Source organism: Octopus sinensis, linkage group LG9 (genome assembly GCF_006345805.1).
Source record: "Octopus sinensis linkage group LG9, ASM634580v1, whole genome shotgun sequence".
NCBI classification, from domain to species: Eukaryota; Metazoa; Mollusca; class Cephalopoda; order Octopoda; family Octopodidae; genus Octopus; species Octopus sinensis.
The window spans coordinates 49208419-49235420 of record NC_043005.1 but is presented as its reverse complement, the minus strand read 5'-3'; the positions used below and the strand labels follow the sequence as shown (position 1 = coordinate 49235420).

Below are 27002 nucleotides of genomic sequence, written 5' to 3'. Positions count from 1 at the left end.
TTAGGGCTTATAAATCTATAGATTTATAAGCCCTAAAATTCACTCTATAATTGCCCACGGGTATATGGCATACCTGAATAATAATAATAAGAAGAAGAAGAACAACAACAACAATAATAACAACAACAATATCGAAAAATACCGTAGGAATGAGAACCCAGGTTCAAAATTTGCCCAAGACACCTGATGAAGGCTGGAGGGTATATCAGCCGAAACGTGTTAACAACAAACAAGATGAGGACAAATATCCATCAATTGCAAATAATGTAAATAATGCTCTACTGATTCAACCATTCATAGTTTTTTTTGATCCCTTAAATATCAAGTACAATAGTTGTCTGGATATGATCCAAGTGAAATATGAACTCAATATATATAGTGGCATAAATAAATAAATAAGTGCATAATTTTAACTGATGCTCTTCTTACTCTGCCACCAATTGATTTTGATCCCTTAATAAATAACAATATCAAGTAACTGTTTGAATTTAATACCCATTTTTATATATTTTATTTCTTATTTTAATGCTTAATGAATAATAAATTTTATTAAAATGTAACATGTAATCATCTTGTTGTTTGTGTTCTTATATATTTTTCACCTCTATCTGCCAATATTTGTTTTATTTGCTAGAAATAACAAATAATTCTCTGATCATGCTGTCATATGTTTAAAAGACAAAAAAAGGATATGTTGGATAATTTAGGCTTAGAAGCACATAAAAAGAAGACAATGGAATGGTGATCATTAAAATACCTTTGATCATGTATATGTTAGAGCAGAGTGAAAGAATAATTGCAAATAATAAGCAGCAAGGAGCTTATTATCTGGTTCTTTCTCCTGCTAAAAATAGCAATGAAATCTCTTTCAAATCCTTCTGTTTTAGGAATAGTGAGTCACAAAGCAAATAAATCTATAAATAATATGTAAATAATGGGTTGAAAAACCTTTTGAATAGGAAAATTTGAAGGTTGCTTGTAGGATTTGAACCCACATCTGTAAACACATCAGGGGTTCTACCATTGAACCCGAGTAATTTTCCTTGTATAGTTTGTGTTTGTGTTCTTGTCATTCTATCAGCAGGGACAAAGATAGATAGAGTGATGTTGTAGAGAAAAGAAAATGAACTAGTGAAAGTGAGAGTGGTGGGGTGAAAGAACTGCTTCGTTGGTGAGTTACCATAATTGTCCCTCTGTGGCTTTTGGTTTGGAGACGGAGTTTTGTTCAGCCAGTCAGCCAGACCCAGTTCTCACTAACTGATTTTGGTTTATGGAGTATTTATAACTATACAAAACTAGCTAGAAAAATTGCAGAGAACAATAGATATTCTTGGTGGGAGGGAGATCTGTTATCTCAATTCAGCTCTCCACCACATACAAGAGGTTAGAAGTGTCAAGTGGAAAAGATATAAATTAGTTTGGCAAAGCTATGTGTTCAATCTCACTGCTGTCACTATTATTTTTCTGTGAGAAAAATGCTGTTGCAACGTTAAGGGAAATTGGCAGATTCAGGTTCAAATCTACTCTATGCCTAAATGCTACAAGCTATTAATTTTTCGATTTTTACAGACAACATAATAAGAGACTCAATATATATTGTTTGTATATTTACTATTTAATATTTCTCATTGGTTCTATATCCATGGATACAACAGTTTTTGTATCCTGTATATCTTTTGCATGAAGTAATGAATGATAGATATTCAAATAATTAATTAATATTATCTACTTTATTAACTGTATCCTTCTATTTTTAAAATGGTAGGGTGTAATTTGAGTGAGATATAGCCGTTCTTTCTAGAAGAATGAGTAACCTCTTAGAGGCCATCCTCCGTGGCTTATAAGCCTATGCTGTTAGCTTCTGAATACACGAGTGTTAAAACAAAACTAGTTAAATGCGTTTTGTTTTATTTTTTACCTTCGCCTTAGCAAAGGCAGAGCTATTGTTTTCAGTTGTATTTGTTAGTTTGTCTCTGGACAAGATATATCAAGAACTGCTGGATGGATTTGGATGAAACTTTCAGGGAAGTTTGGCCTCATGACTGGCACAAACTGATTAGATTTTGGGATTGATCTGGTACTGGACAAGGATTCTGGTTTATTTCTTATATTTACTTTACATGAAGTCCTTCTCTGATTATCTCCTTTATATTATATATAAGGATTCTTGATTATTTTTTCCGTTTAATTATTACTTAATTTTTGAGAGAGGTCGGGTTCATTTTCAGTATTTTCGTTTGTGAGAGCAGTCAAATTTATTTCAAATATTCTTATTTTAAAAATCATCTATGCCTAGTCATTGAGAGGATGTTGGTGTTGCTTTGGCGGAGGTTTGCGCTCTCTGAGTACTCTTGTTTTTATTGATTTTGGACTGAAGGAAAGAGCTTCTGTCCCTGACCTTTGAAGGTTTAATACAGTAAATATAACACAACAAAAACAAATGAACAAACAATCTTGGTTTTGAACTTGTTGCAGGAATATTTAGTCACTACATCCAATGTCACAATTGGCTAGAATAAAGAAATTCTGACCAATCGGGACACCACCTAGAGCTGACCTTCTGCAGAGATTCTAGCTTTTGGAGCTGTCTCCCTGAGCTGATTTTTTGCTACAAAAGCACCACATCTCAGACACCTAAGACATAGTGCCCACAGATCTAAAAGCTGTCATATAGAGTAATGGGAGAGCACACACAGAGAAAACTGAATGAATGGCCTAGCTGAAGAGATGGCCTGTTGACTTGACTGCTGATCAACTTCTGAATTTTTTTTGTCTGCTTCCACAGTCACATGAAGGAAAACAATATCCCAACTCTCCACAGTTTGGTCATTTGTTGTAATGATATCTTCCTTGTAAATAAAGAAAATAAATACCACCTTAATGGAAAATCTCTCAACCAGGTTTCTGTCTTTATCATTACTCCATCTTTGTTACAAACTTTTGAAGCTTAACTGTGGTCGAAAAAAGGGCTGTGGTTGCCTAGCATTGCAAGATTTGGGTCTTTGCAGCTTTTGTCACCATTTGCAGTTATCTTTAAAAAAAATTTTAATGTATCATATAGATGTAGTTTTTGATGCTGAATCTGAATTTGTTATTCATTTATTTGAGTAAAATTTTGCAAAAATGTTACAGGTGTTCAAATTTTGATAATTTTCAGAATTTTCAGCCAATCAAAAAACAGCACGTTCACTGCCTCTTCCATTATTAGGAAGGGAGAGGGGCACCAGTATGCCAAAACATTGGTAGAAATAAGTCAAAACATTAAAATATACACGAAGTTAACATTAAAACATTCATGAGCAAATTAAATATCTAAAAGCTACGAACAAACAAATCAACAGGAGTTGCTAGAAATAACAGTCAAAACATTGTTTAAAACAGACATTTATTAGTTAAAAAATTAAAGAACAAAAGTTTGCAATACACATGCACACACAAACATTTACACACCTCCCTTTTACATACATACACATATACCCACACAGAGTTGAAATGCTCCCACTACCAGTTTGACATCACCCCTTACTTTCTCATTCATATGTTGTGATGGAGAAAAACACAAGAATATTATAGTAGATTATCTTTCTTGTATCTCCTTCTCCTTGTGCACATGTGCAGCATCTTTGGTTACAATGGAAACAGAGTTTTATGTCACAGTGATGAGTAAAATACTCGCTTCTGATTGGCTAAAATACCCAAATTTTGCAAATTTTAAAGGTTAATAACTTTTTAATTATGAATTTATAGGAAAAATGAATTTCATCTTCATAATTAGTATACAAAACTTAATCTATATACCAAATTTGAAAACAATTGGAACAAAATTATAAACAGTGATGAAAACCACAAAGATCCCAATTTTTTTACCTTATGGATCGTGTTTACAGCTAGATGGACTGAGTGATTTAAAAGAGTCCATAGTGGGGATTTGAAACCAGATCCCTGGGAATGTAGCCAAGCTTCACAAGCAAACCACCACAGTTTCATATTTGTAATTATAGTTGTTGTTATCTGTAAAAGGCCAATGTAGTTTGTCTTAATGTGCGATAATAACATTTTCTGTTAAATGCTTGTGGATGGTGTTCCGTTACTTCTACATGAAACCCAAGAAACATTTTCGTTCATCAACTCAACTAGTCAAGTCACCACCACAGACCAGCCCAACAACCTTTAGACTGCAACAAGTCTTTAACTATTGATACAATGCTGTACTTGCAACAGGCTACAGACTACTGATCTACCAATATAAAAATAAATTTTCCTTCTTGAGCCATGCCAGGCGCATAAGGGCCAGTTTCCTGGTTTCAGTGGCATAGAAATTCCCCACCTGGACGCGACACTGGTTCGTTGCAGGATTACTCATTTTTGCCAGCTGAGTGGACTGGAGCAACGTGAAAATGAAGTGTTTTGCTCAAGAACACAACGTATCGCCCAGTCCAGGAATCGAAACCACAACCTTACGATCATGAGTTGAACACCCTAACCACTAAGCCACGCGCCTCCACACTGATCTACCAATATATTTCACAGACATTCTTTCAACTTATTCATCTGTATTCTTTTAATGCATTCTCTCAAAAGTCAATAATCAACAAAAGGAGCTCTCTGTAGTGCTTTCACAGCAGCCAAATCTCCATAAAATATCACCCTACCATCTTAAAAAAGAGAAGATACATAAGATAATGTAGTCTTAGACACAGTATGTTGGAATAAAACCCTAACACTTTAACATTCTGATTGCTCTGTCAAATGTAATGTCTCTTTATTCACATTGTTTTGAATTAATCATGCAGTATCTCATAGCTTTGAGATTTTGAAGAAGTAATTGTTTATTTTTAGAATGACATTGCAAAGTAGGTGTAAGAGGTTGGATATGACCAGTTTGAACATAAAACAACAAGAATATTTTGGCTGCATCCAGCTGGTTTAAATACTAAAGGGTTAAATAGTAAGATGTGATCATGAAACATCTTTGGCCATAGGTCTCCTGACTCAGTACTGTCCTGGGGTTAAAAAAAAGCAACAACTGCTTAATAAAGACTGGGTTTCATCTTTAAGGCCAGAACACTTCTGCTGGGAACAGTTGTTCAGCCTATATAAAGCATAAATTCATTTTTCACTATATCCACAGCAGATAGTATAAATAAGTAAATGGATATCCATTAAATTCCACAATAAATAAATGAATTAAGACCAGCCATGAACAACAGGAAGGAACTACATGAAGGAGACTTGTTGCTATAGCAACACCAGTCTGCACATGTCACCTTCCTCCCCTGCCTTCCCCCATACACAAACATGTGACAACGACCAATTCCAGCTACTGCTTCTTTCAAATGTCTTGAAGAAGGGGTCTTCACCTCAAAATATAGAACAACAAGGTAAAACTACAACTTTTTCTTTTCCTTTTGTAGTTTACTTTGTATCTTCTCACATTGTTCTGGCCTGACACAACAACCTCTCTTTAAAGTCATTCCAGCTATTTGTTGAATGGAAATTCCTACTCACTGAATTATAAAGTCTGAATGACTGAGTTTTCCACAGATGTATGCACTGACATAGCTAGAGTGTGTGCTGCCCAGGGCAATTGTTGAGTTTCTTTACATCTAGAACAAAGCTGTAGCTTCATGCCAGTTTAAGGAAACCATTACCAACTTAGAACATAATAGTCTAGTGAATTTGGTATATATTTTTTAAATGACAAAATGGAAATCTCATGTTTGCATTCTGGTTTGAAATGCTCAGTAACATATAGGTGCAGGTGTGGTTGTGTGGTAAGAAGCTTGCATACCAACCATGTGGTTCCAGGTTCAGTCCCACTACATGGCACATTGGGCAAATGTCTTCTACTATAGTCTTTGGTCAACCAAAGCCTTGTGAGTGGATTTGGTAGTCGGAAACTGAAAGAAGACTGTCATATATATATATATATATACATATCATCATCATTTAAATTCTGTTGCGTTGCCTTACTAGCACTTGTGCTGGTGGCACGTGAAAAAAACATTCGAGCAAGGTCGTCGCCAGTACCACCAAATTGACCCTCGTGCTGGTGGCACGTAAGAGCACCTACTTCACTCTCGGAGTGGTTGGCATTAAGAAGGGCATCCAGCTGTAGAAACTCTGCCAGATCAGATTGGAGTCTGGTTTGCCAGACCTCCGTCAAATCATCCAACCCATGCTAGCATGGAAAGCGGACGTTAAATGATGATGATGATGATGGCATGGGTTGGACAGTTTCACAAGGGCTGGTAAGCTGAGGTGCTACACCAAACTCCAGTTTGATTTGACATGGTCTCTATGGCTGGATGCCCTTCCTAACGCCAACCACTCAGAGGGTGTAATAGGGGCTTTTATGTGCCAGTTGTGTGACACCAGTATATATGTATATATTTATGTGTGTGTGTCTGCCTCCCTGCTATCGCATGACAACCAATGCGGGTGTGTTTGCGTCTGCATAACTTCAGCTAAAGAGACTGATAGAATAAGTACTAGGCTTACAAAGAATACGTCCTGGGGTCAATTTCTTCGACTTAAACCCTTTAAGGCAGTGCTCCAGCATGGCTGCAGTCAAATGACTGAAACAATTTCAAAATCTGTTCAAATTCGGTTTTTTAGTTTACTTTTCCACGATGAATTCGAGTTTGCGATTCATTTCTTCCAGAAAAAAAAATGTTACAGAAGTTTAAAGTTTGATCATTTTTACCCTATCAGAAAACAGGATTTGGAAGCTAAGTATTTTGTTCGTGATAAGCTGTGTATCAGAAAAATGAAATTAAACATTAGAAGACGAGGTTTTAAACAAAATAAAAGTTATGCGTGTGAATTAATACATATACAAAGGGAGCGAGTGTCAAAGAATATGGTAGACGGACATAGTGGGAAATTTGTCTATCTAAAGTTGAGTTATTTCTTGTAGAAAATTATATTTTGTTTATTATTATCTACGAATAATATTGTCTTTCGGACGGAGATTTCGAAAATCAAATTCGATTTTCTCGAGGATGCACCATTTCAGTGCCTTTCTATGCTAAACGCACATACATAACCACATACACTTGCATTTATATAGTAGATGCTGAATATAGCTGGGTAGTTTAATTAAATTAAAATTTCGAACATAATCCACACCAAAAGAAAATTTCATTTAATGTGGTAAATAGCCAGTGATAAAATACTACAATAAGAGTAACGAAACAACAAATATACTGAAACAATACATTGTTTAGTAATTGCATTTGAAATAGGTGACGTACAAAAGTGTTAACATATTCTTAAAAACGAAACGACAATTTACGTATTATCTTATCGAGAAAAATATAAGATATATATTTCAGATGGTATTGCAAAACTAAAACTCCTAAAATAGAATAATGACTTTACATGAATAATCATATATTATTCTTATTAAAATATTTATTTCTCAACATATGATTTAAAGTTGGCAGAGCGGATACCCATTCCAGTTTCTATAAATAACATATACGTGCCGCCTTTCAGTTCAACGTGCAAATTGAAAATGTTTCCTCGACGCAAATTACAAACTTCTTCGGCCAGTGAAACTATTTTTTCTCCAAAACTTGGTGGTTACAGAACTCCGACTCGAGCACATAATATTTCATATTCCTCATTGAATTCGTTAGTCTTTTTTGTTTATTTCATTTGAAGACTAATAGTCATGCTTAATTCAAAACATTAGTTAGGTCCATTCATACTGTTTTCGCAACGTGGTTGAAAAATTCTGATTTATCTAAATATTCATTAGTCGTTAGATTTTAATTACCTACATTATAATTGTAGATATATCTAAAAAAAATTAAATTGTTTTGCTACTATTAAAAACACTTTTTAACATGCCTCTCTCGAAATATTTGAAAACCAGTTGTCGATAAATTTTTTATTCGTGTGTCGATATTTTCAAATAAAAGAAGTCTGATGATCGAAAAGGTTAATTTTGCAAGATAAATTGGCTGTATAGTCAATTGAATTGACTTCAGTATATTGGTACTACTAGCGAACAGTGGTCCCACTATATTATTGATACACTATGTTTTATTATGCATTGTATATTAGTGTCACATTGTGTGTTAGTGTTTTTATCGATAGACAAGAATAAACAAAAAATGTAGTCGACTGTGACAGCATTCGAATGCTGTTATCGAACACCTACCAGCAAAACTAGTAAACTGTAAAATTTACCAGTGTATATACAGATCTGGTCTTAGCTTCTTAACTCTCAAAAATTGTTTATTAAAATTGTCGAATGTTAGAGTTGTCAACCCTTTAGGCTGTAAATTTCTCCCAAGTTAGGATTCTTACTAGTTTATTATATTCACGTGGTATTTTCAAAAAGATATTAAACCATCGACCTTGTTGAAAAAAGGTTGAAGTAAACAAATTTAAAGAGTTTACAATTTAATCCAATTGCATAGTGTAGTTTATTGTCATACTATTCCATAATACAGTAGATTTGACTATTTCCAAAGAAGTAAACCCGCAGTTTTTTATTTTATTTTAATTTTCATCTCAGAAAATATATAAATTATAAGTCTATTAAGAATATTTAAACCATTGGCGGAAAAAAACCCTGTCAAAACGGAGAAAATCCAACTTATGTCAGTGTCGTGATCCGAAACACCGCCAAATCATTTTCCAAACTTGATAAAAAAAAAAAAAGTTATTGAAATAAATGGTTATATAGGTGTTTTAAGCATGGACATTTAAACTGTCAGTTTGTTTTAGTATATTTAGATAGTTATTAACTATATCATATCTTAACAATTAAGATCAAGAAATAGAGATAAAATCATGTTCTGTCATAAGATGATGTGTAAATTGTGGGAACTGATATAGAAATATATCTTGGTGGCTTTCAGAACATGAGTGATCATTGATAATGTATTTTCTTATCTAGACAGGGGTTATTATATTTTTCAGATATTCTTTTGTTGCCAGTGGATCTGTTGAAAAGCTTCACACGCTCCAGACTTATGGAAATCCTATGCCTGTTTTGGTTTCTGAAGCATTGAATATTGCTGAAAGTAAGTTATTCTTCCATTATCCAAGTTTGTTATAATATTTAGGATTTCTAGCACCCAGCACATTTGGTAAAATGGTTGGTGTTAGGAAGGGCAGCCAGCTGTAGAAACCATGCCAAATCAGAGACAAGTCTGGTACAGCTTCCTAGCTCTAGTCAAACTATTCAAACCATGTCAGTATGGACAACGGACATTAAATGATGATGGTGATGAAAAACCAGAGTTTGACAAAACTAGTGGTGGGTACAGGCATGTGTGTGTATATTTTTACTGCAGTTTAAACTAAATACTTGGCATTGGTGACCAAATCAGAGCAATGACAATAAATTTCATACCATGAACTCCCAGGGAGTATCATAAGGAAGTTCAATTTCTGAAGGGCCGCTTAAATGGGGCCCCACTGACACCCCCCCCACCTATTTTTACTGCATTTATCTCACTCCTACGCTTATTGATTAAACTATGATCAGTATCAGTGCTTAGCACATTTGCAGAAATAAGTCTGGGCATTCTAAATACCTTCATGTACATTCAAATCAAGATAAAGAGTTATAACAGGTACGTTTCCAGTGTGGTAGTATGGATATTTACATCTTGTGGTTTTTGAAACTTATCCCACCAAAGTTGTTTCTTTACATTTTGCATAAAATTGCATATTTTTTTCATGAAATTTTACTGAGATACATTTTCCATGGCATATGTTATGATGATGTTGATAACATTAAAATAACTTCTTTTGGAGGAATTTCAGATCATTTCCCCCTTCCCAATTACCTTTCCTTATAATTCATATTAAAATGCATATTTTTTTGAGAATGTCGATTACATAATACTCTCTTTTACTTGTTTCAATCATTTGACTGCGGCCATGCTGGAGCACCACCTTTAGTCGAGTAAATCAACCCCAGGACTTATTCTTTGTAAGCCTGGTACTTTTTCTATTGGTCTCTTTTGTCAAACTGCTAAGTGACGGGGACGTAAACACACCAGCATCGGTTGTCAAGTTATGTTGGGGGGACAAACACAGACACACAAACATACACACACCACATACATATATACGATGGGCTTCTTTCAGTTTCCGTCTACCAAATCCACTCACAGGACTTTGGTTGGCCTGAGGCTATAGTAGAAGACACTTGCCCATGGTGCCATGCAGTGGGACTGAACCCGGAACCATGTGGTTGGTAAGGAAGCTACTTACCACACAGCCATTCCTACACCTATAATAAATCTGAAAGAAAAGTGAAAAAGGCTAAAGTTACAGGAGTTTGTGGTAACAAAGTGTTGGATAAAGGGAAGAATGGTCTAAAACAACTGAATTGTTTTTCTAAATTTTGTTGGCATAATCTCAGTTTACTTCATTGAAAACCTATCTGTGTGTGTATGTATGTATATTTATATATATATATATATGAGAAAAAGAAAACAGAAATTGAGATATAGACATCACTTTATTAGAACATATTCAATTTCAAACAAAAACAAATTCATAGCACCTACAATTGTTTCCATGCCCAATTCATTCAATAAAAGAAATTATATCAAATTAAATTAAATTAAAGTTTCATATTGAATATAACTAATTGGACATTTTGTCAGGGAAACTTGGATGCTGACATCTTTTTTAAGAGGATTTTATATCCTTGATTTAATTAAATTATGTATATATTTATAAAGGAATGAATATATATATATATATATATTCATCATCATCATCATTTAACGTCCGTTTTCCGCGCTAGCACGGGTTGGACGGTTTCGACCGGGGTCTGGGGAGCTCGGGAGCCCAGGCTCCAGTCTAGTCTGGCAGTGTTTTACAGCTGGATGCCCTCCTAACGCCAACCACTCCGCGAGTGTAGTGGGTGTTTTTACGTGCCACCTGCACAGGTGCCAGAGGGGTCTGGCATCGGCCACGTTCGGATGGTGTTTTTATGGGGGGGGGGAGAAATATATGGGGAGCACCAGTGGGGGGGGGGTTCAGAGAAATGATGACGGTTCTAGGCAAGTAGAAGTAGAACGTAGGATATCAAGAGAGGGGTAATGCATGGTCAAATAGCGTATTGAAGAGGGGGGTTCGAAGAGTAGACACCTATAATGGTGTGGGAGAAGCGACATCCGGTATAGATGGAGCAAAAATATAGAGATATCCGGTATTGGTGGGGTGGGTATGGTGGTGGGTTGGGTATGGTGGTGGGGGTGGGCAAGGGCGGGTGCACCGGGAATATGACGGGCTGGCTTAAAAATGCTCTTAGCAAAGGAAGAGGGGGGATGGCAGAAACGTAAAAGGGGAGAGAGAGAAGGGAAATAGTGGAACCCCGCGAAAATGGGCCGCCATTGAAAAAACCCCTGTATGGAGAATAATATGCAATACAAGGCGAAGCTGAAAATAGTAATAATAATAATAATAATAATAATATAATAATAATAATAATAATAATGTTACTTGGTGACCGTGCTAATGCTGATAAACACTCAACCTGCTCATCTTATGCTATCTCTATATCACTCCGTTAATCTGTCCCCTGCTGTCTATATGATGTAAAACTTGACTGGAGGAATCAATCACTCAAGCAATGCTGTATATATAGGGTCAATCCCACTGCATGGGACATTGGGCAAGTGTCTCCTATTATAGCCTCAGGCCAACCAAATCCTTGTGAGTGAATTTGGTAGATGGAAATTGAAAAAAAATTGTGTGTGTCTGTGTCTGTCCCCCGTCACCACTTGACAACTGGTGTTGGTGTGTTTATGTCCCCGTAACTTAGCAGTTTGGCAAAAGAAATTGATGGAATAAGTACTGGGATCAGGTCAATTCCTTTGACTAAAATTCTTCAAGGTGGTGCCCCAGCATGGACACAGTCTAATGGCTGAAGCAATTAAAAAGAAGGAAAGATTTTATATATATATATTAAGGATGCTTTTATTCAGTTATTTTGTACATACTTTCAGCTTGCTTACAAATTTCTAATTAATGTTTATTATTTCTCCAGCCTAATTGGTAGTCCAAATATGAGAAATCTCTTAAAATAAAAAATAAAAAAGTTTTACTAAAATATTTATTATTTTTAATGTTGAACTCAAATGACGTATGTTTTTTGACACAATTCTTTTCTCTTTTTTTTTTTAATTGTAGAAATTACAGAATATACTGTCAAGATTGATCCTTCTGGCTGGGCATGGCTTGTTGGTGGTCGAAAATTATTTATATGGCGTTACAACCAGAGCAGTTATGAGAAGGTGTGTTATTTACTTTTCAAATCCCTTCTCCTTTCCCTCACACATAATTCTTTCCTCTGGCAAAACCCACACACACCTCATCTCTTCCACCCTACCATTGCAGGCCCTTCCGGTTCTTCTCACCATCACTTGGTATCTCTCAATATCTCTCCTCATGCTTTTATGGAACATCACTATACCCTCTGTACAATTTATACTTCCCACCACTGTTCCCTGTGGGTAAGCCCCTCTTCTCTCTCCCTCTCTTACTCTGTTTCTATCTTTCTCTCTCCCACCTCCTTTTCCTTCTTTGTTCTTCTGGGATAGCCAAGTATCTCCTCTGGTGTAAGACAACTATTCCTGTCCCTCCATTGTATTCTAATCTCTTGCCTGACACACAACCACTTCTCTTGGTTCTACTTTCTCACTCAGCTGAGAGGTCTTTGTCTTGCAATCTACTTGGTGACCCTGCAGGTGCTAGTGTCTTGTAAAAAGCACTTGTGCTGGTGTCTTGTAAAAAGCACCTGTGCTGGTGTCACATATAAAGCACTGGTGTATGCTATCACATAAAGCACACCTAGTACTCTCTGTAAAGCGGTTGCTATTAGGAAGAGCATCCAGCCTTAGAAACCATGCCAAAATGAACAACTAGAGCCTGGTGCATCTCTGGCAAACCATCCAACCCATGCCAGCATGGAAAATGGACGTTAAATGATGATAGTAGTATATATTCATGTCTCATTTCCTTGCCTCCAAGTTTATATTATATTGTAAGATAGTGAAATACTTTTTTTAATTAGTTTCTGTCATTTTAACAGGCTTTTTAGTTAATTTTATCAACATCAGTATTTATTCTACAGGAATGGAGGCGTGTGGCATAGTGTTTAGGGTGTTGGACTCATCATTGTAAGATTGTGGTTTCGATTCCTAGACTGGGTGATGCTTTGTGTTCTTGAGCAAGACGTTTCATTTCACATTGCTCCAGTCCACTCAGCTAGCAAAAATTCTGTGACAGACTGGCATCCCATTCGGGTGGGGAATATATATACCATGAAACTGGGAAACCAACCTTTCTGAGTTGACATGAATCGAGAAGGTAACTTTTAAGTGGCTGTGTGTTAAGAAGTTTTCTTCCCATCCACATGGTTCTGGGTTTAGTCCACTGCATGGCACTTCGGGCTAGAGTCTGCTACTACAGCCCCCGGCTGACCAAAACTTTGTGAGTGGATTTGGTTGAATTGTTAGTCCATTAAAATATATATTCTCTTTCACCTATGGTTCATCGGAGCTATGTAACAAAAGTTCAGGTCAGGTGCGGGGGCATGTACTGTTGCAGCATGTTGCTGCATTCATCATTTGTCTGTATATTCCCTGGTCCTCCTGGGTGACCCATTGAGCAGAGTCCCTGTCAGTCCCTCATCTCTGCAAGATACCACTTCATCTGCTATGACCATGTGACATGGTCCACCCAGCTGGATCCTCAGTGAAGAGAATACAGCAAGCAGAGTCTAACTGGGAAAATCGAGAAACATTACCAAACAGTCCAGGCTGGCATTCTTGAGCTGTACGAGTAACAAGATGCATCCTGTTTCCTTAGTAGAGTTGTAGGTATGAAATCCTGGCAGCTCCCTGAGGATCCCATATTGTCTAAATCTCACAACTATAGAACATAGATTGGGTACCTGGTGAATGTTGGCTCGATCAAGTTGTGAAAGTTCAGGAAGAGTACTCTCCTCTAAGTGGCCAGACAACATTTTTAACTTGTCACCTGCTGGAACAATACATAGATTCTTTTATTCTTTTACTTGTTCCAGTCATTTGACTGTAGCCATGCTGGAGCACTGCCTTTAGTCAAACAAATTGATCTTGGAACTTATTCTTTGTAAGCCTAGTACTTATTATATTGGTCTATTTTGCTGAACTTTATCACAGGAACACATATATAGGAATAGATAGATATAAATATACTTGAGAGTTGCATCATAGTTATCTACCAACTTTTATTCACTCTACCACAAACATCTATAGATGTATGTGTGTTAGATTACTTCCGTTTCCATAGCTGCTTTTACAAATTTTAAACTCATGGTCTTCCTATCTGAAAGGGCCCTCTATCTCTGTAACTTTTCAGTCACTGTGCCTCATATAACTACTGTGCTGTTTTCAAATAATTAAATCCATTTGTTCTTTTTCTCTTCTCTTTTACAGAGTTCAAGAATTGTGAAAGAACTGACCCTTCCACCGAGTGATTTAGCACATGATGCTAACAGGGTGTGTGTTATCTGTAATCCAAATGAGTCTCAACAAGCAGCATGTATTGCTGTGTCACCTGAGGGAGTTGTTCGATACTGGTCAAGTATTGCTCATGAAACTGCTTTCATTGAAATAAATGCAGAACTGAAAGGAGAAGAATGTGCCTGTGTTGTTAATTTGCAGGTATTTATCAATTTGATTGTAATAATTTTTACTTTTACTCTTTAGCATTCAGAATTCATTGTCAAATGCAATGCTTATTTATTCACATTGTTTTGAATTTATTATACATTGTCTTGTTATTTCAAAATGGACATTGTAGGGTAGGTGCGAGAGGCTGGATCTGGCTGGTTTGAATATATGTAACAGGTACCACATCTGGGGTGGATATGGCTGGTTTAAATGCTAAACAGCTAGATTTAATATTTTTTTTATACAGTTTAACATATGAAAATGGTAAGAGTTGTTTAATCCTAGGTCAGTGCTGATTGATTAAACCTGTGATCAGATGTGTCCAACACATAATCATCTTATCTTTTTTAAATGATAGAATAACTAAGACTACATTACTCAATTACTTGGACTAAATTTCACTCACAAGGTATTTTTCTTTCTTCTAAGAATGTAAAGTTTATTGTGAAAGCGATTTGTCTGCTATTTCTATCAGCTTGAGATGACTGTGTAGGTATTGACAATCAGTGATCCTTCTTTTCCCATGAAAAAAAGTACAGGTCCTTTGTAATTAAGAAAGAAGTTTTGCAACAGCTAAAAACCTTGTTTGTACATCAGGGCAGAGTTGTACTATGCATAAAAATGTAAAGTACAAACCCAGAAATTCACAACAGTAATATTCATGGAGAAAGTACTTTTTTTTCTCAGTTAGTAAAGCAAGGGTAAATACTGTGCTTTCAGCATTTCTATGGCCTCAAATATAATTTTTTAAAAAGTCACAATAGCTCGACCAAGTTAGTGTAGAAAGTGTTTGTTTTAATTTGCAGGTTAAAATTTATTTTTCTATATCTGTTTTATATTTCAGTTTGTGAACAGTAGTGCTGTTATAGGTTTCTAGTCAGTTAGTCACTGCTTTTTTTTTTTGTTTTTGTTCCTTACCGATGATTATATTGTCAATATACATCAATAAAAGACATATGTACACACAACAGGTACACCTCACCACATATATACACATTAGCGATGAGCTTCCACACAATTTCCACTTGGGGAAATTCTTCTCACAAGGTGTTTGTCAGCTCAAGGCAATGTGTGTGTGCTTCCTTTGCTTTGACATCACATGATAATTGTAAATGAGTGCACTATCATACAAAAAAAAAAGTAAAACAAGTCAATTAAAGAAAAATTTGTATGCTTATTTATTCACATTGGGAAGACTGTCAGTGGGAAGGCTGTCAAGGGCTACTGGAAGGATGCTTGAGGGCCACAGTTGAGAACCACTGCTATATTTATACATGTATATATAATGACTGTGTACATTACAGTGTGTATATATAGCTATTACTATAGATACCATATTTTCCGGCATACAAATTGTTGTAGTATATAGTGTAAACATTCGAACATCATCACCATATTTTCCAAATCCTGCTACATTTCTCATGGGATCTTGGGCCTGAAAAATTTGACTTGTATGCTGGAAAATGGAATATATTGTTATCAAATGTTTATTCTATTTTCTTTTATTTTTCAGCCTCATGGTTGTATTCTAGCTACTACGACTAGCTCATTTGTTCTTCTTTCTCCAACTCCGGAACAAGTGAGTTTATTATTTGTTACTATTACTAAATGTTTTCTCATATTCTCTTAATATATTTTTGAAACAATATATTTTTAACTTAATACTTTTAACATTTAATTTCATTTTTATCTATTGATTGTACTTAATTTTTCAAATTGCTCACTCAGTTTGTCTTTTATGATGATATGTATATGAGGGTGAGCTGGCAGAAATGTTAGCATGCTGGGCGAAATGCGTAGCCGTATTTCGTCTGTCGTTACGTTCCGAGTTCAAATTCCGCTGAGGTCGACTTTGCCTTTCATCCTTTTGGGGTCGATAAATTAAGTACCAGTTACGTACTGGAGTCGATGTAATCGACTTAATCCCTTTGTCTGTCCTTGTTTGTCCTCTCGGTGTTTAGCCCCTTGTGGGTAGTTAAGAAATAGATATATATATATGAGGGGTTGCTGAAAAGTTCTTGGTTTTGGGTAGAAGAAAATACAGGAGGATTATGATTTATTCAATGTATTCCCCTCTCACATTCACACACTTATTGCAGTGGTCCTTCAGTTTTTCTAAGCCTTGTAAAAGAATTCGGAAGGTTGGGCCTTCAACCAGGCTTTTCACAATACCCTTAAAGCCAGGAACTTTTCAGCACACCCTTGTAACTTCAAAGATGTAAAAGGTAATATTTTACTTTTAAAAAACATTGATTTTACAATTCCTGTTGTAACTGGCTTCATCAAAATTTTTATGATGTTTATTTATTGCAGAATTCAATTTCCTATCGCATTATCAGAGCTTCACAAGGTATGCTTGCTGGTATCACAAGCCGCATGACCTCTTTCATATTTGGCTCATCATCTGCTCAGGCTTCTGGAGCTGTAAGTTATTAACCCTTTCATTACCATATTTCTGTTGAAATGCACAACCTTTGTGTCAGTTAATTTTGAAAATGATAAAAATTTAGTAAAATTTTGATGGGAAGCTGTAATTTAGATTACTTCAAAATAGGAACTTTGTATCATAAAACCAAGGGTGGCCTCAAAAGGGTTAAATTGTTTGTAATTTTTTGTTATTAACCCCTTAGCATTCAGATTATTCTGTCAAATATAATGCTTATGTATTCACATTGTTTTGAATTACTCATGCATTATCTCATAGCTTTGAGATTTCAATTATGTGAGTTTTCCTTTTGTAGAATGACACTGTAGAGTAGGTGAGAGAGGTTGGATCTAGCTGGTTTGTATATAAAACAAGTAGAATATTTGTTCCATATATGACTGGTTTATATGCTAAAGGGTTGATAAGCTTATATTGGTGCCAACCAGGCCGTGTGGTAAGAAGTGTGCTTCTCAACCCTATGGTTCTGGGTTCAGTTCCATTGTGTGGAACCTTGGGCAAGTGTCTTCTACTTAAACCCCAGGCTAACTAAAGCCTGTATCACATATTAAAGTTACATTTATTTATGCATAATTTTCCTCAATGATGAAAATTATGAATTTTAATGAATCATCAATCATTCATTACAATTCATATCAAATCATTCGTTACAATTTATCACATCGCCAAAATTTGTAATGTGCAAAGAAATTTCATCACATCTATAGCTTTCTAACTGTGACTATTTTTGTCGTTGCTTTTTAAGAATCAGAAATGTCTTTCAAATTTGCATCCTTGACCAACCCTAACCCTAACTAAACTTCTAACCTTAAACCCTAAGCCTTAAATCATAACTCCAGACCAGCGCTTCTCAGCCATTTTTTTTTTATCTATGGACTCCTTTGATTCCTATTTTACTCATGTTTACCCTCCTAGCTATTCAATGTTTAAAAAATTGTATTTTTATAATTAGATATTATTTGGAATTTTATAAAAGAAATTTAAAAAATATTTTTGCGTATTGTAGAAATATATTTGATTTATTGGCTTACGGCCATATTACGTTGAAAGCACCGGTTCTCGTCTGATCACCGGAGTTAAGCAACATCGAGCCTAGTTAGTACTTAGATGGGTGACCGCTTGGGAAACCTAGGTGCTGTAAGCATTCCATTACTACTACACTCATGGAGTGGTTGGCATTAGGAAGGGCATCCAGCTGTAGAAACATTGCCAGATAAGACCGGAGCCTGGTGCAGCCTTCTGGCTTCCCAGATCCCCGGTGAAACCGTCCAACCCATGCTAGCATGGAGAACGGACGTTAAACGATGATGATGATGATGTACTTAAATTTTAACATCACTTGTGAACCACTACTCTAGACTCTAAATCTTAACCCTTATATTAAACCCATCTTTTAATGCTGAACCCAACTCTACTTTGAATCCATTCCTAAATCTTAATCCTCTTCTTAAAGCGTGAACCCATATCCTAAACCTTCACTCACCCTAACCCTAGACCCTACTCATTAATCTAAATCAGGCATGGGCAACCTTTTTTGAGAGGCAAACCACATGAGATGTGGCTTATCATCAGGTGGGTTACAACACTACTTAAAAAAAATAATAATTCAAGGTAATTTTTTATTAGGTGTGCCATTCAGAGTCCTGCAGGTCACAATTTACCCATGACTGCTCTAATCTAACCTTAAAGTCTAGCTGATAATATACTTAAGTTTTATTGAATATTACTGCATGTGCAAAAGCAAAATGAATCATTTTGAAAATTTTCTGTTTCAGATTGGGATTCCACTTCTATATCATTTGATGATTACATTTCTATTTTTATATATTTACTTTTCATTACAGGCTCTTCATGCATTAATAGCTGATGATGATTATGAATTGGGCAAAGATCGTTTCTTCTATGTTCTCTCAGGAAATGTCCTCCAAAAATGGTCTATGGCTGCCAATAATACAGAAACTGTAAACTATTAAAATTTCTTTTTTTCTTCTATGTTAAACTTTTTTTTAGCTCTTATTTTATTTTAAAGTCAGAGTGGCACTTTGGGCAAGTGTCTTCTACTATAGAATACAATGATAGCTCAAAAATAACTTACATATAATTAGCTTATTTATTACTATATTTAGCTGATTCTAAGATTCTGGAAGCCCTGGTTGGGAAACACTGACATAGGAATGTCTTTGTTTTCACCTGAGTAGCTTACAACACTGTATTATGTTAAACATTGATCTAAAACCCTAAGCTCCCTTTTATTAAAGCTGCCATGTAAACTTTTTAAATTTGGCATCTTTCATAAAACCAAGTCCTGTTAAACATGTCTCATATTCTGAATAGTCTCTGATTCTTCTTAACAAATACTGTTTAATTATGATTTAAATTCTGTCGGTAAAGAACACCAAAGACATAGATTAAATAATTCAATATAATCTTTGAATTATTTGGTAAAGCACTGGTTGGTAAAATATAAATATTTGCAATATTTTCAAGAAAAGAAAAGCAGATTTATTTTCAATGAATATGTTATTGTTTTCACTGTTGAAAATGTTTTTTTTTATCTAGATTTTTCTTAATTTTCATTCCAGTTACTCTTTCAGTCCAATGTTGAACGATTGTTTCGAATACAGCTGGCTAAAAAAATATGGGTAAGCATAAATATCTATAAAACTTGGAAGATTATTGTTGCTGTTTATATTTTTGTTTGCACAGATATCCTTATATCTTTTCTACAGCAAGCCACCTTCCTCAATACTACTCCTCCCAGTCAAGGAGATTTTGTCCTGTCTTGCAAGGTTACATGGTGACCCTGCTGATGCCATGTAAAAAGCACCCAATACACTCTGTAAAATGGTTGATGTTAAGAAGGGCATCCAGCCATAGAAACCATGCCAAAACAGTCAGTAGTGCTTGGCATAGTTCTCTGGCTTGCCAGGTCTTGCCAAACTGTCCAAACCATGCCAGCATGGAAGGCGGATGTTAAATGATGATGATGGTAATATATTCATTGTTAGAGTTGTGTTTTGACCATTGGAGCCTTTTAAAACATTTTGTATTGATCAATTTAATATTTTTCAAATGCTTCAATACACAGCTACCAAGTCGCTTTCTCTTCTCTAAAGTTTATAGCCTATATTTTTCATGCTTTTGCCACATTAAAAGCACCCAGCATGTACTGTAAAGTGGTTAGCATTATGATGGGCATCCAGCTGTACAAACGAAGTCAAATCAGACTGGAACTTGGCCCAACTCTCTGGCTTGCCAGTGTGGAAAGTGGATGTTAAAGGGTGATGATGATATGAATTTCTCTCTTCTCTTAATACATCTCTGCAGATAAGATGGCAAGTTGACAGAATTGTTAGCTTACTGGATGAAATGCTCAGTAACATTTTGTCTGTCTTTATGTTCTGAGTTCAAATTTCACTGAGGTCACCTTTGCCTTTCATTCTTTCTGGGTTGATAAAATAAATATCATTTGAGCACTGGGGTTGATGTAATCAACTACCCCCCCTCCCCCGAAATTAGTGGCCTTGTGCCAAAATTTGAAACCAACATATCTTGGCAGACTTTTAGATTAAGCTTCTTCCTTGAATTTAAAATTACCTTACGCTTTCTTTTTGCTTTCAGAACCAAGATGTCACCAGATTGCCTCAGTTAAATATCTGGCTTCTGGATTTGCAGCTCACTTCGTAAGTATTTGTTGCTAGTCTTTCTTTTTCTTGTCTTCTGATCGAATTACTTTCAAATTGGAAATGTCAGAGTCCAGAATAGGGGACAACATTTAAAATTCCATCCTTTGCAAAATTACTTTTGTTTATATACACTTAATACTCATATCACTTTTTTTTATATGCTTAGTCATAACTTGTTCTTCCTAGCACAAGTAAACTAGTTCAAATATAGATAATGTTTTATGAGAATTCACTATTTATAGTAAGAAGACTATAAACTGTAAACTTTATTTATTAAACTTTGTGTTAAATTATGTACTTAAATTTTATTAGATATTTGTAATCTTTTGCTGTTGTTTGCCTAAGTTCCAGATATTTTTTATTCAAAAAGCAAGAGAAATAATAATTTCCTTTGAACACTATATCAGATCAGTGACCGAAGAAAACACATTTATTTTACATTAGACTTGTTACAAAAGGGATAGGTAACTTGAGTTGGGTTTGTTAAATTTTGGCAACTTTGTAAAAACAGTTTATGTGACCAATATAGTTATTTGTGTCTTGTTTCATTTGTTTAATTAGCTTGAATTGATTTTTAAAAATTCTTATTAATTTCAGTTTTGGTGTGGTTATATTGGCTGCTGCTATGAATCCGGAAGTGAGAAATGTCGTCCATTATGCTGTTGGTAAATAAATCGTGATTTTTATCAGCATTTTTACATTAAGGTTTTCATTTTATAGTGGAATTCTTAGTATAAGTAGTGGAATTAACAGGGGAAATGGTAATCATTATAAACTATTTGTAGAAATTCTAAAGGAAGAAAAGCAACATTCATCATCATTGTTTAACGTCCGTTTTCCATGCTAGCATGGGTTGGACGGTTCAACTGGGGTCTGGGAAGCCAGAAGGCTGCGCCAGGCCCAGTCTGATCTGGCAGTGTTTCTACAGCTGGATGCCCTTCCTAACGCCAACCACTCCGTGAGTGTAGTGGGTGCTTTTTACGTGCCACCTGCACAGGTGCCAGACAAGGCTGGCAAACGGCCATGATTGGATGGTGCTTTTTACGTGCCACCGGCACAGAGGCCAGTCGGGGCGGTGCTGGCAATGGCCATGTTTGGATGGTTTACTTCAAATAATCCTATTGTACCAACGAAACTCTTCTAATACTGTATTCCCTTTTTTTTTTTTTTGTTTCTGTCTTACCAACCTTTACTGTCAAACAGTGTTTTGCTGTATATATGTTTGTTCTTTATATTAAGATACAAACAAGGTGGTGAGTTAACAGAATCGTTAGCATGCTGGACAATATGGTCAGTGGCATTTCTGGTTTTATATTGTGAGTTCACATTCCACCAAAGTTGATTTTGCCTTTCATCCTTTCGAGGTCGATAAAATGAGTACCAGTGGAGTATTGGAGTCTGTGTAATTGACTTCCCCCTCCCTGCCAAATTTCAGGCCTTGTACCTATAGCAGAAATTAAAAAAAAAAATTTTAAGATATGCCATGTAAAAAGCACCTGTGCTGGTACCACATAATATGCACCCAGTTCACTCTGTAAAAAGTGGTATTAGGAAGGGCTTTCAGCTGCAGAAATCTTGCCAAACAGACAGCTGGTGTCTGGTGCAGCACTGGTTTGCCAGCTCCTGTCAAACTGTCCAACTCATGCAAGCATGGAAAACAGAGTTTTATATACTTGATACAACAAGAAGAGTTTCCAGTCATAAAACTCTGCCTCAGAAAATCCATCCAATCTATGGGAACTACCCAAATTATTTTGTTCTGTTTCTTTCAGAAGTTGCAAAAAACATCCGTCTCTAATCACCATCTTTTCCTCCATACCTCTGTCTTCATACTAATATTTCAGTAACTTTTTTTTCTGTATTTTACCAGAATTTTTTTTGTTACTTGTGATCTTTTATCTTTACAGGTTCACTGTGTCTTCAGGAAACTAGCGAGCCTATGGAGTTAGAATCATTAACAGTTTTGGAGCATGTTGAAATGTGGCAAGTTAGTATACATATTTGATATTTTTTAAAAATTATTTCAATTATTACGTTGAGGAAATAGTTCATGCACCCTGTTAAAATAATGCTTTTTTTATATATATTTTTGTGGTAATATTGTGTATTACATTAGGAATCTAATGAAGACCACATCCTTGGCTATCATCTCTTGGTCTCAAATGTTGAAGGAGATCATGCATTGATTTACAGCAAGACTCAAGCTCATTGTATTTCATGTAAGTATGTGTTTTATTCTTTAGGATATTTAAAAGCATTTCCTTAATGATTTGTAGTAATTACCTTTAACTTCATTAGTATTTATAATCTTTTAAATGTTAGACAGGAGCGGCTGTGTGGTAAGAAGCTTGCTTCCCAACCATGTGGTTCTGGGTTCAGTCCCACTGTGGGGCCTCTTGGGCAAGTGTCGTCTACTACAGCCTTGGGCCAACCAAAGCCTTGTTAGTGGATTTGGTAGGTGGAAACTGAAAAAAGCTTGTCATATATATACATGTATGTGTTTGTCTCCCTCCCTATCGCTTGATAACCAATGTTGGTGTGTTTACATCCCCATAACTTGGTTTATTAAAATAAGTACTATGCTTGCAAAGAATAAGTCCAGTGATCGATTTCTTCAACTAAAAGGCAGTGCTCCAGCATGGCCCCAGTCAAATGACTGAAACAAGTATGACATTTCTATTAAATCTGTTTGCCATGTAAAAAGCACCTGTGCTGGTGCCACTTAAAAAGCACCCAGTACACTCTGTGAAGTGATTGACAGGAAGGGCATCCAGCTGTAGAAATCATGCCAGAGCAGACAATTGGAGCTTGGTGCAGCTCTCCAGCTTGCTAGCACCTGTCAAACCGTCCATCTCATGCCAGCATGGAAAATGGACATTGAATGATGATGCTAGATTGGCAGAGCTGTCAAAGCATTGGTAGCAATGCCATGTAGCATTTATTCTGGTGGGTTTTTTTACATTCGGGCTTCAAATCTCATCAAAGTCAACAATGCCCTTCATCTTTTAGCAGCCAATAAAAGGAAGTACCATCCAAATACTGGCACTGATGGCATCGACTAATACTCTTTTCTCAAGATTTCAGTGCTTATGCTTATGTTAAAAACAGTTATTTCGAGGCCTTGTGCCTAAATCAGAACCACTTATTTCTTTCTTTCCTTTCTTTTCAGTGGATCAAAATTTCCCTTCAGAAACTGTAGACTTCAACCGTCCTGGAGATCAGATTCTTGGAGTTGGTAAGTACATAAATATTTAGCGTAAACATATACAGTAATAAGTTCTCAAGCCAAATGAATGATTACATAAAAGATTAAATAGCCAGGTTTCTATGTAAACTCTTGTTCACTTAGTATGAAATTTGAATTTTGCACCCATTTGTGTTATATCCTTACCATATTTCCTGGTATACAAGTTGAATTTTCCAAACCAGAATCTTCAGCCAAAAATGATAGGCTGACATATACACCAAGATGACATTGGAAGACCAAAAATTCCTTGTGAAATGCTGCAGAATTTGGAAAGGCAGTGATGTTGATTGAATGTTTATACTACATTGACTTATATGCCAGAAAATATGGTAGGCAAAGCAATATTGTATAAGCCTAACTTAGTATATGGTAGTGAAAGTAAATTTAGATTGAAATTAAACTATTGAAAATATCAGCTTTTTAGATTTCTGCTGTTTCACTCTTTTGACTGCTCCATAAACATTTGAGAACATTATAGTTAAATGATTATGATTATTTCCCAACCATTAGGTTTTGGGTTCAATCCATCTGTGTGACACTTTGGACAAGTATTTTCTGCTGTAGCCCAGAGCCAGCCAAAACTTTGTTGATTGGATTTGGTGGATGTAAACTGAAAGAATCCATCGTATGTATGTATGTGTGTGTGTATATATATATATATATATATATATACATGATCTGCTGGATGTGTAATGTCAGTGTGCCTGCACGACAGTGTATGCACCCTGAGAGAAATGTTGGACATAAGAAGCATCGGATGTGGAATGCAGGAAAGACGTTTGCGCTGGTATGGTCATGTACTACAGATGGATGAGGAGAGATGTGTGAAGAAGTGCCACTCCCAAACTTTACTAGTTTTACTAAGTACACTGAATGCTAAAGTGGGCATTACAACAATCCAACATTGCAAGGATTATAGCAGATGTGTATGTAGCATGAGACTGAATTCAATCTAGGTATCTGTACTTTTAAATGAAGAATAATATTATTGTTCTCTGCTAGGTGACTAACACTTATGCAATGCAAATAATTGAAATATAGCATAGCTGTAAATAGTATATATTAATTTTCATCTCTAAAGATGAGATCATCATATATCCACCATTTCCATGATTGTATGGGTGAGACAAATTTTTGCAGCTGGATGCCCTACCTGCTGCCAACCCTCATCTGTTTTCAGGCAAGGTAATATTTCTCCATGGCCGGACATGTTTATGTTTTTCCTGGGAAACTGAAAACAGATAGACAACATTGCTCATATGATGGTGATGGTGATGCTCATTTACAACCATCACATGATGTCCAAGGCAAGGATACCCCACCCATGTCCTGTTATTATTATTATTATTTTAATATTTTTTGTTGTATTTTGTATTTATATTCGTGTAACATAGTCTGTTTTTCCATCCTTGTTTTCATATACATTTAATGCTTTCTTCCAAGGAATCTAATGCTCTTAGCTTAGTTTTTCCTTGGGGCTGGCCAGATTGAAGCAATCTCAAGATTAATCAGCCAAAATTGCGAGGATAATCCTGTTCTTGACTGAGGATAAAAAACTTTGAATGACCCATCCTTGTTTTTTTGTATCGTCTATCTGGATGTTTTGTTGTCCCTTTTTGTATCACCTAGTTGTCTGGATGTTTTGCGTTCTTGTCCCATTTTGTATTATATATATATATATATATGTATGTATATAAGCTGCACAGCCACACTTGCACCTGTAGTGTTTTGGCCCCTTCTACTGTGACACCAGAGCTGCCTTAGGGCCACCCACCAATGTAGATAAAACTTTCACTCAACAGCATGAGCTTTGTTGAATCAGATGTTGTGACTCTGGTCCGGATGTTTCTGTCATCCACATCTGCACAGTCATACCTAATAGATTAATAGTCTGAAAATTTATAATTGTATTATGAATTGAGACAGTTCATTAGCAATTGTCAGATATAACATAAATTTCTTATAATAAAATATATTTTTATTGTTTTTCAGGCAGATATGATTGCAATCCTCTTCTCTTCTCTGCTCATCGTGGAATACTACTTGTCTCAAAGCTATCAAACCAGCAAAACTTTGGGTTGGTTCACTTCAGTTTTTCTTTCCTTGTTTGTCAGTTTAGTGTGCAATGAATATTTCCACCTAATATATAGGAGTTGGACCATTAGCTAACACTAACTTCATGTAGTGCATCAAGGATAAATGTGTAATTTTGGTTGTGCCTATCACTACTGAAAGTTATTGTAAGATCGGTAAATGTTTCTTAAGTCTTTGAAAGACCATTGTTATTTCTGTTGTTTAGTAAGAACAAAAATGTTTCATTGTATCATTTAAACTACTTTTTGCATTGTTCTTTTACCAGTTGCAGTCATTAGCTTGTGACCAATATTTTAAAATAGATATTGTGTATGAAATATTTTGTAATATTTTATTTTTTTCATTTTATATTTTATAGTGTTGATTCAGAGCCCGTTTTTGAAATAGAAGTAAGTCACATTCTATGTTTTGAGATATTATTTATTTATTTATGTGCTCTTTTCAAGCCTAGCTGGGCTCGTGGGCCCAGTTTCTTGGTTTCTGTGGTGTATGTGCCCCCCCCCCCCAACAGGAAGAGAGTGAGAGAAAGTTGGGGCAAAGGAGTACAACAGGGGTCGCCCCCCCCCTGCCGTAGCCTCGGGGAGCTTTTGGTGTTTCCGCTCAATAAACACACACAACACCCGGTCTGGGAATCAAAACTACGATCCTCCGACCATGAGTCCGCTGCCCTAACCACTGGGTCATTGCGCCTCCACTATGAGATATTACAGTTATATTTATAAAAGATGATCCAGTCTGTTACTATGAGTATAAAATGTATTTAAATTATAGTTTTTATCATACACAAAATAAATGAAATTGTTTTATGATAGGATTATACTCTATTGAAA

At 35.7% G+C, this 27002-nt stretch overlaps 1 protein-coding gene and 1 non-coding gene across 2 annotated transcripts in view; both read left to right on the top strand.

Annotated features, from left to right (window-relative positions):
* The first annotated feature begins 7462 nt into the window (after positions 1–7462).
* LOC115215709 (nuclear pore complex protein Nup133) overlaps positions 7463–27002 on the top strand; it is a 56159-nt gene continuing 36619 nt past the window's right edge. Inside the window, exons 1-15 of the mRNA XM_029785002.2 lie at positions 7463–7638; positions 8938–9041; positions 12175–12278; positions 14466–14693; positions 16216–16281; positions 17016–17126; positions 18990–19106; positions 19728–19787; positions 20767–20828; positions 21429–21496; positions 22739–22818; positions 22948–23050; positions 24001–24066; positions 26071–26155; positions 26531–26561. Coding sequence (XP_029640862.1) covers positions 7520–7638; positions 8938–9041; positions 12175–12278; positions 14466–14693; positions 16216–16281; positions 17016–17126; positions 18990–19106; positions 19728–19787; positions 20767–20828; positions 21429–21496; positions 22739–22818; positions 22948–23050; positions 24001–24066; positions 26071–26155; positions 26531–26561 — 1404 coding nt within the window. The 5' untranslated portion in view covers positions 7463–7519. The remainder of the gene's footprint in view (positions 7639–8937; positions 9042–12174; positions 12279–14465; positions 14694–16215; positions 16282–17015; positions 17127–18989; positions 19107–19727; positions 19788–20766; positions 20829–21428; positions 21497–22738; positions 22819–22947; positions 23051–24000; positions 24067–26070; positions 26156–26530; positions 26562–27002) is intronic.
* LOC115215949 lies at positions 18171–18289 on the top strand. The gene has a single exon (XR_003882028.1). It is a non-coding gene; the product is annotated as a 5S ribosomal RNA (ribosomal RNA).